This window comes from Natator depressus, chromosome 1, assembly GCF_965152275.1.
Source record: "Natator depressus isolate rNatDep1 chromosome 1, rNatDep2.hap1, whole genome shotgun sequence".
NCBI lineage: Eukaryota > Metazoa > Chordata > Testudines > Cheloniidae > Natator > Natator depressus.
The window spans coordinates 264,969,470-264,983,308 of record NC_134234.1 but is presented as its reverse complement, the minus strand read 5'-3'; the positions used below and the strand labels follow the sequence as shown (position 1 = coordinate 264,983,308).

The following is a 13,839-nucleotide window of genomic DNA, read 5'->3' as shown; positions in this document are numbered from 1 at the left end:
TCCTACTACAGCTGAAGTCAATGTAAGTTTTGTAATAAACAACACAGAGCCAAATTCTTCCATTGTTATTCAGAGAACACTCCTTTGGAAATCAGTAACAAAAGAGAGAGTAGCATGATTTGACCTGCATGTTGTAGAATATCTCTAAACTTAAATATATTTGAAAAAGAAAAATACACCTTGTCCTGGTTCAGTAAAATCACTGCTGAAGATGTATAGAAGTCTGTTGATGTATAATGGGATTATTCAGTTGTGTACTCTTTTTATCATTTTTCCTCCATCATAGCTTTGGAAGGCACAATATTTGTTCTGCTAATGTACAAAATCGTTAACATGTTTTTGTTTAGGAAACAGCAAGATGACCTAGAAAAAGTAGCTTTTCACACGCTGGTGGTACTGCTGAATCCAATAATTAGTAATTACTTAAAACGAAAAAAGTTCCATCAGGTATGTCTTGAGGAGATGCCCTGGAGGTCTCAGATGAACGTTTATATGGCAATTACTCACTTCAATTTGTTTAAAAAGAGGCTGGAAGAGCAATATAATATCGGAGTTTGCAGTTTACAACATTTGAACAGGTATGATGTACTGTAATATTTAAAACACTGAATGTGTTATTAATGCTAACTCTTACATTTTTAATTAAAATCCCATTGGTCAATTTGGTCATATGACTAGCTCCCTTCATGGGTTGCATGAAAATTTTTATAGCCCCTATGCACAAGGGTAAAGCAAATCTTACACTGTACAACAGTGACCCTGTAATGTTAGGGTGATTATTATAGTATTTTTGTTTTGTTAAGCCAGGAAAGTGCTATTTCTGAGTCTATTGAAAGTTTTGGAATTGTGGAATAGAGCATTCAATTTGTCTTATTTTTTTCAGACTTTAAAACTTCTGACCATAATTCATTATTTAATACTTATAAAAGTACTTGAAGAATAATCAAAATTCAGTGATGGTGGAATGAATATTATGAGTGTGTTTGGAAGTCTTCCTTAATACAGTATCTAGATTTTTAAATTATTGTTTTATTTCTTTTCCCCCTCCAGTTATGATGTTCTGGACCCTGAAATATTCTCATTAAATAATTCTGGCATCATAGTTGTGAGAGGAGGAACAGATGACAACATAGGAGCACTGAGTCACTTGCTGATTAAAAGAACACAATCAGGAAGTACCAGAAAAATAACTGGTAACTGTTATGAATGTGTGAACAGACTAAATCTATTTAACCTAGCTTTCTCCAATACCTTATTTAACATTGTCAAAATTATGAAACACCTCTTATAGACAAAATACTGTATGGAGATAGCGAGGTTAGATTAGGACTGGGAATCATGAGATCCCTAATTCTACTCCCAGCTCCATCACTGGTTCATTTTGTGACCTTGGGCAAGTCATTTATACCTCCATATGGGGAAGATTGGAAAGGGTCCCCAGGCTTTCCTGGATCCCAAAGGTCTCCTCTTGTGTTTTCCTTCCCCACACATACTACAAAAGGAGATAAGCTTTTGAGCTTTCACAGAGCTCTTCTTAAGGAGTTGGAAAGGTACCTGAAAAAGAGCAGGTCTAAAAAGATCTCTGTGTAAGCTGGTCTCTTTCAGCAACAGAAGTTGGTCCCATTAAAGTATTCCATCACTCACCTTGTCTCATTACAGAGCTAAGTAATTTTTACCCACAACAAGCATTGTCACAAAAAGAGAGTGTGATTCATTTCCTCCACCACTTTCCCTCCAAAGAGGGCTTTGCCACCAGAGGGATTTTGGGGAGCTTGCTGAATGGCCGCTTCCCCTAAAAACTGTATGGCTTCAGGGAGGAAGACTGCTTAATAGAAAAGAGGTTCTGATTTGGTTTGGAGGATCGACAAAATATTAGGCACACTATTTTGGTTCAACCAATTTTTCCCATCACTACTTTGACCTCCACTTCACTAAAAATATATTATGATATAAATATAACTTATTTATAAAAATAATTGTTTATAAAATAATTATAAATTATAATGTTAGCTTTGGCATTTCCTGACTTTTGAATATTTAAGTGCAGCTTTAAAATCTTAAGTCTAGTGATGTGATTTTTGTTATGTTTTTTGAGAATGTTAACTTAGTTTTAACCAATTATCTTTTCATCTTAAGATTCTGATAAATCTTCTGAGCACATCATTAAATTTAGTGAAGCAGATACTCCTCGATCTCAAATGACAAATGATACAGAGTTATCCATTACTCTTTCCGCCAGAGAACATGAACGGCCTACGTCTAATGCCATTCTGTTAGAGCATTTCACAAAAACCTTTCTGCATTTAAGAAGAGCAGTGGTAACGTGCACTTTTGAATTAAGATATTTACTACTGTTTTATATTATTTAGTTTTTTTTAAATACTACACTACTTCAAAAAACTTTTAAATGGGAGAAAACTAGTGATTTTTCATCCTGAGGAAAATGTTCAAACACTGTATATCGTATATATACACTTTATCATACTTGACAAACTACTGCATCTTTCACTTTCTTCATAATTTTTCCTTACCATATTTTCTAAGTCTTTCCTTAAAGTATTGCCAGTCTTATTTGTTTATATAGTTTATTTGTTTATATCCTTTGTTAGAAGAGTTGAGGGCCATGGTGAATAAGTGATCAATCTTGGTGTTTTAAAAACTATTTTAATTGTAGCTCTTTTGGGACCCCCTCTCTTCCTCCCAGCTCACCTAAACTTTCACTTTAAAAAAAAAGTGACGGCTCTGAATATTATTAACATACAAAGCTTTTTCAAACATTTTAAAAAATGTTTAAGAGCCTGTATCGTTAGTAGAATATGTGTAGTTCTAGCACTGTAAGTATGGGTACATTTCAAAATATAATATTTTTTCAATTTGTTTCTTTCTTTATTTGCCAAGTCTTGAATTCATGAGGATTTATTTTTTCTGCGGCAACATTTGATAATGTAACAAACATCGAAAACATCTGTAACAATACTTAATAAAACCTTTGATGTTCACCTGAAAAATAGCTACCTATGGTATTATCTGTCTGTAAATACTGAAAGATAGAAATGCACAGATTAAACCCTCCTCCTGAAAATGGGGTTATATTTTGAAAGTGGCATTGTGGGCTTTCCATATGTGATTACCTTATCAAAGATTTACTCAATTTATAATTTTATTTCCTTTGTCCACCCTGCAAATTGAATCAGTTATCTGAAAGTTCAAGGCATGTTCTTTCTGAATCTGACATCTCAAAAAATAAAGACTGAAACATATTTGCAAGTGGAATTTAGTTGTTCATTCTGCTGCCTGTGGCAAAATAGAGTCCCAGCTCACTTTCATGGTGCTAGGTTGACTCTCCAAAACTAAGTGTAAAAAAATAGTAAAAAATTATTTTTGTAGCTCTGTAAAAAGTTCTTACTTGGAATGCATCAACTCTTGAAAGAGAAACACAAAACTAAAGTCCTGGCAGACAAAGAATTTCTGTCATTGGTTCAATCTATCCCACTTTGGACTCAGTCCTACTACAGCTGAAGTCAATGTAAGTTTTGTAATAAACATCACTGGGAGGAGGATCAAATCATTTGACAGTGATGAAATCATTACCTTCTAGTTTCTGTTTGCCGATATGAAATTAGATGCTTGTCTACACAGGGATACTCAGGAAAGTTAAGAGAAATCAACTAAAGCTATGAAGCCAATGCACATAAAAATAATTCTAGATGGATAAAGCTACAGCAGAGTAAGGCCACTTTTCCTCTGAATGAAAGCATCCATACTTAAGTTTTAGTGTGTTTTGACTTATGCACATTACACGGCTTTAATTGGTTTGTCTTAATATTCCTGAGAGTCCCCATGTAGACAAGCCCGCTGAGTGGACAAATGTAAACATGACAAACCCCATTGATATTGCTGATTTCAGTGAGTTTGCTAGGGCAGAATTCAGCCCACTGTGTGTGACATTGCTAAAATGTTATAATTGTGTACTTTTGAATTTTATAATAGGAAGCATTTTTTTCATCGCTCCTGCCAAGGGTCATGGTAGATTCTCCATCACTGGCAATGTGACTTATTTCCCTTATGTATTATTACATTGTGAGGATAAATGTATTGATTTTTTTTGCAAAGTAGATTAAGAACCTGGAATGGAAGGTGCTGTACAATTTTCTAAATTGTATTGCTGATAAGACCTCAGCTGGAGTATTGTGACCAGTTCTAGGTGCCACATTTACGGAAGGATGTGGACAAATTGGAGAAAGTCCAGAAGACAGCAACAAAAATGATTGAAGGTCTATAAAACATGACCTATGAGGAGAGATTGAAAAAATTGGATTTATTTCGTTTGGAGAAGAGAAGTCTGAAGGGGGACTTAATAGTTTTCAAGTACCTAAAAGGTTGTTACAAGAAGGGGGGTGAAAAATTGTTCTCATTAACCTCTGAGGATAGGACAAGAAGCAATGGTCTTACACTGCGGAAAGGGAGGTTTAGTTGGATATTAGGAAAAACTTCTTAACTGTCATGGTAGTTAAGCCCTGGAACAAATTGCCTAGGGAGGTTATGGAATCTCCATCATTGGAGGTTTTTAAAAATAACATCTGTCAAGAATGGTCTAGGTATTACATCGTCCTGCCTTGAATGCAGGGGACTGTACTAAATAACCTCTCGAGGTCCCTTCCAGTCCTACACTTCTATGATTATCATTTTTTTAAATGTATTAAGTAAGTTCTTACTGAGGGTGAGTAATTTGAGGAAATCTTTATAATTTTAAAGGATTATTTCTATCTAAGTTTTGAGGTAGAGGAATGAATCTTTGTTCAGAGCTATACTTTGAAAATATAACATTTTGAAAAAATTATATATAGGTTCTCGCTCATCGTGGTGGCCACTGGACATTGCTTCAAAATACCTGCCGGGAGCTTTGGAACTATAGTCAAGAAGTGCAGTCAATTGCCAAGCATTCACATTCTCTTCAAGGATTATTTCCTATTACCAGAAATTTTCTTATCAGCACTATCTGGTTGCCATTCTATTTGGCATCAGATATGATCCTTGATATGATAATTGAACTACAAACTAGTAATTCCCTTAAGGTAAACATGTATTTTTATTCATATATTATGTCCATTGTAGTTAGTTCTTTGAATGGTTTGGAAAAATGCAGAAAAGAATCAGGAGGAATTATTTTCTTTCATTGATTTTGGTAACTTCAAACTACTGCCCATAATACAGCCTACACAGAAGAAAAGTACTTCTTAACTTGTAGAACTATAACTTACCTTCTAAAAACTTGCTTTACAAGAGACATTAGAAACTGAAGCCATCTATTATCCTTACTGTCTGACTCAATTTTACAGATACCTTTTCCTTTTATCTTTCAGTTTCTATGGTGCCCACGAGAACTGGGCAGGAAATGGTTTTCCTTTCCCATGAGAATTTTCAAGATTTTGAAAAATTTCCCAGCTCAAATCAGGATGCAAAGTCAAAATCTTGAAAATTTTGCGAACCAAAAATCTGAAATTTGTTTTGGATTGGGTCAATCTAAACATTCTATTTAGAAAATTTTGAAACACTTTGTTTTGATTTCAACTTCTTAAATTTATTTTTACTATAAAGTAACTTAAATATCGAAGTAAAAATTGGAATGAAATTTGAAAATAAAAATTTAAAATGAAAACCAAAAAATGTAACTTTTTGACAATTTTGAAACTTTTTCATCAAAAATCTTTAAAATGGGAAACTGATTGTGAACAGTTTTGGTTTCAATAAATTGGCATTTTCTGACAAATAAAATGTTTTTCAAAAACTTCCCAACTGGCTCCAGTGCCCATTACAAAGTATGTGAATTGCCTTACAAACCATTGATGAAAACAAAACTGAGCCCAATGGCCAAGGGATGGGGAGGGGGTTGGAAAGTCTATATGGCAAACAAAAGGAAATGGGAAAAAGAAAAGCAATCTAGAAAGAGTTACATTAACTCTGTGATTGTTCATTGCAATACAATTAATTGCATTAACTTTTGAAACTGCTCATTATAATGTATTGTGTTCCACTTATAGATTTTTGATCCCGAAGGAGATTTCTGTGTTCCAAGTTGTGTAGGAGGAATTGCTGATGAGGACGGTGGTTCTAATCTTACTTTTTGCTGCCTTCTTGATGATATCAGTGTGGTTGATTTGAGATGGATATGTGGTCTGGTACTGAGAACTATAGAGCTCTTATACCAAATGAAGAAGTGGGAAGCACTGGTACATATAGCCATGCATTTTAACACAATTACACAGTAAGTAACACTTAAGGGCGTATGGAAAGGAAAAAGCTAGATTATTCATTTAAAATATAAGTAATTTTGATTTGTAATATTACTTGGCCTTTTCCAGTGAGAGATATACAGAACAAGTGACTCCACTGCTGATATATGCACAGAGACAACTTCTGGAGAGAATACAGCAATTCGGAGGCCCAGATAGTCCTCAGCCTCATTTCATAAAATACGTGGGTGATGATGCAGACAAGGTGAACTATTTATTTAATTATTTAGGTACTGAATCTCACTGTGAACTAAATCCTGAAAAATGTTTTAATTTATTGTGTTTTTAACAGATTAATAAGATTTCTCATAATGTTGTCAAACAGGAATCTTTAAGATTATATTCATGAACAATACAGATCAAAGTTTATGCAACTATACCATATTATGCATATGTGACAGGGTACTCTGCCCCGTAATGGCAGTACTGCTTAATGATCAGTCCATCTAATGTGACCCTTTAAGATTCTGAAAGGTCTGATTATAGATACCAGGACCTGGAGAATATTGGGAGAGAGGAAGCTGTCCCAGGAGTCAGACTTGTACAGGAGGAAATCCCATTGCTGTTTCTTTAAGGGGCTGAGGCCAGGAGCCTTACAGAGAGGTCAGAGCAAGGCTTCCCTCTCTCCCAACCAAATGGGCATGAGCTGGCAGAAGGAGACCAGCATAAATGCAGCCTCCACTCCCATAGCAGGTCAGATAATAGGAAACATCAGCCAGGAAAGACTGGCCTGCTGAGATCCCTGAAGCCTGAGGGCTAATAAAGGAAAAGAGGCCAGCTGAAGAAGAAGCTGGCAAAGGCTCTACAGCTGGTGAACCTAGAACTCCTCTACAAAGAGGAGGGCTCCTGCTTCAGAAGGACCAGAGAATCTAATTAATACACCCCAGCGCTAGGGGGGAGAGCTAGGAGACTCCTTTTTAAGGAGCGTCTGAAAAGGAGTAATTCAGGGAAGAACTGGGAAGGGTTCCTTAAACAGAGACGTTTCCCAGAGCAGGGTAGAAGAAAGGAACCAGAGAGGATGAATGCCCTGCATATAGTTGAGTAAGGTCATACTTATGCTGATGACTATTGTTAATCAATGAGACTCCTGGAAAGCGGAGTGTTCTTTGATAAAAATGTCTTTCTGGGCTTGTTTATAACTTGGGGGAAGGAAAACAGATGCAGGGCCTATGTGGTGTGCCAGGCCTCACTGAAAGGGGGCACACTGGGTACCTTCATGCCATCACATGGTCAGAATCTAAATTTGAGGCCTAAAATGCTAGACGGTATCCATTTTAACTAAGAATATATATCTGGGTGCTATATGCACTCCTTGATTAATTAAACTGCGCCCCTTGAGGGACTGCTTTGTTGCTATGTACTTGTGTACTTAACCCATAAAAAGGTCAGAATTACTCATATTGAGCAAGCCTGAATACTTAAAAAGCCAATGAAGAAGAACATGAGAAACCTGCACCAGGAATTCATACATTCAGCAGTTTTCTACCATTCAAAACCATGATTCTGTATATTTGGCAAACTTAAAGACAGCCAGCAAATTCAGTTGTAAGACACCAATGGCAGCAAAAAAAATTTTTTTTAAGTTAAGATTTTTTTTAAATAAGATTGATGTACTAAAATCAAGTGTACAGTGATCTGTGCAATATGTTACAATAAGGTAGTATAAAATAATTACATTTTTGAAAACAATGTGTCAAATGGCATAATACAAACTAATTTTAAATTATGATATTTAATATATTAGTTCAAAGACACCTTAGCCAGTTTTGAGAGGCAGGATGCTACGCTCTGAACAGACATATATTGGTCCAGATCCTCAGCTAGTTTAATTGAAGTTAATGTAACTCTACCAGTTTATACCAGTTCTGGATATCTAGCTCACTAAAAAATACTGGACTTTTTAATTGTCTAAAGGAGCATACTGTGACAGGGTCGGGCAGGATGGCTATAGGAGAGTAATCCTATTGGGATCCGGGAAGTGGGCGGGCAAAGCCCGCCCACTGCTATAGGATCCCCCCCCAGCCTAAGAGGGGGATCCACAGGACCTGGACATCAAATAAATAAGGGGGACAACTAACGAAATAACAGGGACAGGAGTGTGGTCAAAGAGTCAAACGAAGGGAACCGGATGGGGATACCGAGCAGAGAACCCCGGACAGCGCCCACTGCTCCTCAAAGGTGTCAAGGGAGTCAGTGGACGCCGCCCAGAGGAACTCTGTGCGGATACATGAATGGACTGAGGATCGGAAATAGGCCCCACAGTTACAGGAGACTCCATTGGCCAACCTCCTCACTCTGGTTTTATAGATGGCCATTTTAGCTAGGGCCAGGAGGAGGTTGACCAGGAGATCCCATGACTTTGTGGGGCCGCGGATAGGGAGTATATAAATAAGAAGGTGAGGGTAAAAGTGCAACCAAAAGCATAATAAAATATTCGTGAGGAGCCGGAATAGGGGCTGCAGCCTGGCACACTCCAAATATATGTGTGCCAGGGTTTCCCTCACGCCGCAAAAGGGGCAGGTGTCTGGGATGGGGTGAACCGCGCCAAGTACACGCCCGTGGTCACGGCTCCGTGAAGGAGCCGCCAACTGATATCCCTGGCAGGCCTCGGGACCAAGGTGGAATATAGGCTGGCCCACAGGAGCTCCTCACCCTCCAAAGGTGGCAGAAGGTCCAACCATTTTGTATCGGGGTGGGACACGAGGGTGAGGGCATGAAGGGTATGGAGCACGAGCGTGTATAGATGTTTCCTTGGTGCGGTCTGGAAGCAGACCGGCTGCAGCTTGTGCAGCCGGCTCACAGTGAAGGGGGGGAGGGTTCGGTTGGGTCCACGGGGCAGGAGCCCGATGAAAAGGTCCAGCAGGCCTGGGGTGGAGGGTGGGTGGGGCGTGCCCTCATGCAGGACCTGGTCGAGGTAAACCCGAGCAACGGACAGCAAAGCAACCCTCACCTGCTGAATTATGTGCGGGAGAGTACGAGGTCTGGAGAGCCCCATGCGCTGAGCGAGTGTCAGGGGATCCAGCCAGTCTCCCTGATCGTAATCCAGGAGGTCTCCGACTCTTGTGACTTCTGCCAGGACCAACCTCTGGCGCACCGAGGGGGCTCCGCCACCTGCACGTGAAGCTGGGGGTTGTGTAGCAGGGGCTCCGCGAGAAGATCTGCCCCCTCGGTGACCTCCACGGACCTCGTCGTTGAAAGCCATTTCCAGGTCCGGAGGAGGTCCTGGTAGAAGACAGGCAGCCCGGAGAGGTCTCGCGGAAGACTTCTTGGATGAAGAAAAAGGAACTGCCGGTCATATTGGAGCCCTCGGAAGCGGCACAGGAAGGCGTGCGCCAGTATGCTCCATGCCAGACTACCTGCACCATAAAGGAGCCTCTGCAGGGCCTGGAGGCGGAAGACATGGACCTGAGCGTGCAGACACTTCAGGCCCTGCCCTCCCTCTTCCAGGGGTAGATGGAGAACCCCTGCAGGGACCCAGTGCAGTCCTGACCAAAAGAACTCCAGAATCGATGTCCAGAGGTTGGCCAGGAAACCCGGGTCCGGTACCAGGGTGTTGAGCCGGTACCAGAGCATGGACAGGACTAGATGATTAAGCACCAGTGCTCTCCCTTGAAGGGAGAGGCACCGGAGTAGTCCTGTCCACTTCCGGAGCCGCTCTATCACCCTGCCCTCTAAATCGTGCCAGTTCTCCGGTGGAGAGGAATGCGTAGCAGAAAGGTAAACGCTGAGATAGAGCAGTGGACCCGCGCTCCACCGGATGGCCTGAAGCGCGAGTGGGAGGGAGCATGCCTGCCAGCCGTCCCCGACCACAGGGCAGAGCTCTTGACCCAGTTGACCCGGGCGGAGGAGGCTGCCAAATAGATGGCCTGGCAAGTCTCCACCCGCGCCAAGTCGCCCAGGTCCTGGACCACGAGGAGCACATCATCAGCGTACGCCGACAGGACCAGCCGCAGCTCCGGCTCCCGCAGCACCAACCCTGTCAACCTCCTGCAGAGGAGACAGAGGAAGGGCTTGATCGCCAGAGCGTACAGCTGGCCCGAGAGGAGGCACCCCTGCCGTACTCCTCGCCTGAAGCTCACTGGTTTGGTCAGGGTCCAGATGAGCCTGACCAGACACTCTGTGGAAGCGTACAGCACCTGGAGAAAACCCACAAACTGGGGTCTGAAGCCAAACGCTCGCAGAGTGCTTAGGAGATACCCGTGATTCACCCTGTCGAATGCCTTCTCCTGGTTCAAGGACAGGACGGAGAACAACAGACCATCCCTACACCCGAGTTCCAAAAGGTCCCAGACCAGATATAGGTTGTCAAAGATGCTGCGGCCCGGGATGGTGTAGGTCTGGTCTGGGTGGACCATGTCCGCCAGCACAGACCCTAGCCGCAGCAAGATGGCTTTTGCTATGACTTTGTAGTCTGTGCTGAGGAGCAAGATGGGACGCCAATTTCGTAAATCGCGGAGGTCCCACTTCTTCGGCAATAAGGCGAGCACGGCTCGCCTGCACGAAAGAGGGAGGATGCCGCTCTGCAAAGACTCAGCCCAGACAGTGACTAGGTCTGGGCCGATGACGTCCCAGAACACGCGATATAACTCCACGGTCAGCCCATCCATGCCCGGAGATTTATTGGTGGGCATGCGACGGAGGGCTTCCGAGAACTTGGCCAGAGTGAGAGGCAACTCTAGCCGGTCTCGGTCGCCCATGCTGACCGTAGGAAGCTCCTCCCAGAGCACTCTGCAAGCATTAGGATCAGTCAGATCCGGGGAGAAAAGGCTTGCGTAGAAGGCTCTTGCCCTCCCGCACATCTCCACCGGATCCGTGAGCGGGGTGCCATCTTCTGCCAGAAGACAGGTGACATGTTTCTTGGCCCCCCTCTTTTTCTCCAGGACGTAGAAGAAGCAGGCGCCACGATCCATCTCCCGAAGGAGGCGGATGCAGGATCGAACAAAGGCACCCCGGGCCCGATGGTCCTTGAGGGCCCGGAGCTCCTCCCACTTCTCCTGGCACGCTCCTCAGGGGGCAGATCCTCAGGGCTGGTGGCCAGACGCCTCTCCAGCTCTAAGACCTCCCGTTCCAACAGCTCTATCGCCGCATCCCTCCATCGGCTGGCACCCCGCGTGTAGTCACAGCAGAAGAGCTGGGCGTGCACCTTCCCCAGGTCCCACCACCGCCGCGCCAAGGGAAAGGCATGCTGCTGCCCTCACCAGGCCAGCCAGAACTCCCAGAAGGATGTCATGAAGCCCACATCCTCCAACAAGCTGTTGTTGAAATGCCAATAGCCCGGCCCTGGCCTCTCCACGCAGAGGGAGGCCGTCACGGTGGCTAAATGATGGTCAGAAAATGAAATGGGGCCGGCCGGATGCTGGAGGAGTGGGCTCGTGAAAGGTGGAAGCATGATAAATGCGGTCCAACTGGGAGTGGCGCGACCGATGGGGCTCCATCCGGACAAAGGTGAACGTGGAAATGTCATCTGGGTGGAGGTCGTGCCAGACATCCACCAGGGAGTGGTGTTTGACTATCTGCTGGAGGACGTCCGTGGTGGCCGGGCATTGCTCGGTCCCCCGAGCGGTCCCGCTGCTTGAGGGTGGTGTTAAAATCCCCTCCCAGGACCAGGCACTCGTGAGGATCCAAGGTGCCGAGGAAGGCGGACGCCTGCTGATAGAATTGCAGCCACTCTGGGCCCGATGTTGGGGCGTAGACGTTAATGAGATTGACCACGAGCCCCTCCATATGGTCCCGGAGGTGCAACAGGCGTTCCGGCACAGCCTTGGCGACCCCCAGCACCTGGGGCTGTAGGTCGGGGGAGAACAGGGTCACCACTCCAGCCGTACGAACTGTGAGATGGCTAAAGTAGACCCTGTCCCCCCAGTTCAGCCGCCAGCTGTCTTCAGTGTCCGGATCCATATGGGTCTCCTGCAGGAAGACCACAGAGTACCCCCCTCCCAAAGGAAGGAGAGCACCTGAGACCTGCGGAGACCCATCCTACAGCCCCTGGTGTTCAATGTTGAGAAGATGAGTGGTGCCATGAGGAGAGCTGTGGGGGATCCTCACCAGCAGGGATGCTCACGGCCCCCATTGGGCCATGCAGCAAACCGTGACCTACCCCGTAGGTGAGCAACGAGTCACGGAAGCCGCGGATCCGCTGGTAGGCTGCGGCGGCCTGCTTCCCGGTCCTTTTACCCTCCCCCATAAGGGCCCTTGCGGCCTGGAGGATCTGATAGAAGTCCCCCCAATGCTGGAAAGCAAGCTGTACCTTGTTGCGGGAGCCATGGACGTCTTCTAAAAACTCCCGCAACTCCTCTCACAGTGCATGGGGGTGTGGGGTTACTGTCTCCTGGTCATCTCCTGACGGGGCCCTTGGTACAGCCCCGTGGCCCACCGAGATGGGCAGGCAGGGTGCGGACCCCCGACGGGGCACCCGATGGGCTTGCGCCACGCGGCCCACCTTGAACCCTGGGGCAATAGGGGGTGGCGGAGGAAAGATAGCAGCCCTTAGTGGGTCGGGGCAGAATAACACAAAGGCCACTCCCTGGGGGTCATCCGCTGGAAACAGGAAGGGGACAGCCCCAGGGGCAGCAATAACATCGCGGGAGGTGGACGGGATAGGGACAGGGTCAGCATCAAGGGCAGGGCCGGGATCAGGGACAGGGGCAGGTGCAGGGGCAGAGGCGAGATTCTGGGCTTCAGAAGCCAAGCAGCTGGATGGTGGTACCTCCCGATCAGGCTCAAGGGTTGAGGGGGTGGGGAGGGGGCTCTCAGCGATGCTGGACACAGGCTCTATGGTGTGTTTGGCAGCCACGGCATTAGGAGGTGGACTATCTTCTGTAGGGCCCCCGCCCGGGTGGGAGGTCAATTGCTCCATACCAACGAGGGGTGCCCCTGGTGGCTCAGGTCCCGGCCGCGTGGCACTGGCCATCACCTCAACAGGCTTGGCGGCCGTCAGCGGGGTGCCTTCTGCAGCCGGGTTGATGGAGGAGTCCAGGGGCTCCTCGGAGGTGGAAGCAGAAGCAACTGTTACGGGGAGGGAGCATGGGGAAAGGGGGGCTGGAGTGAGGTCACCCAGATCGAGGCCCGCTGGCAAAGGGTCGTCCTCCCCCTGGGTGACCGGGGTCAGACCTAGGGCCTCGATCTCCTCGTATATGGAGGGGAGATTGCTTTCCGCCACCCCGGGGTTCTCCCTGCTGGCACCCGACGCAACGGTCGCCTCGGGACTCACAGAGGCTTCAGATTGTACCAGGGCAGCAAGGCCTCCCTCATGGGCCTCAGGGGGAGGGACTCCCGTGGAGGGGAAATACTACCTTCCGGTGCTGCCATGTGTTCCCCGGCTGGCACTGGTGGATGGAACAGACCCGTGGGCAAAGCAGAAGGCTTAGCATCGGTGCCCCCCTTCCTGGTCTTCCGGGGGGCCTCCGCATTGGATGGGAGGAGTGGAGCTCGAGCCTTCCGCTTGCCTCGTTTCCCCTGTACTAGGGCCCAGCCCTCCATGGCATCATCTGGGGGCTGGCTAGCAAGGGTCAGGTCAGGGGGCAGGGGTGATGGCTCAGGGACTCGG

General features: G+C 45.7%; 1 protein-coding gene across 1 annotated transcript in view; it reads left to right on the top strand.

Moving 5' to 3' along the window:
• Window positions 1-13,839, top strand: part of CFAP54 (cilia and flagella associated protein 54) — a 209,517-nt gene that overhangs the window by 100,950 nt on the left and 94,728 nt on the right. Inside the window, exons 34-39 of the mRNA XM_074941863.1 lie at window positions 348-578; window positions 1,051-1,193; window positions 2,137-2,318; window positions 4,848-5,075; window positions 6,042-6,265; window positions 6,363-6,498. Of these exons, the coding sequence (XP_074797964.1) occupies window positions 348-578; window positions 1,051-1,193; window positions 2,137-2,318; window positions 4,848-5,075; window positions 6,042-6,265; window positions 6,363-6,498 (1,144 nt within the window). The remainder of the gene's footprint in view (window positions 1-347; window positions 579-1,050; window positions 1,194-2,136; window positions 2,319-4,847; window positions 5,076-6,041; window positions 6,266-6,362; window positions 6,499-13,839) is intronic.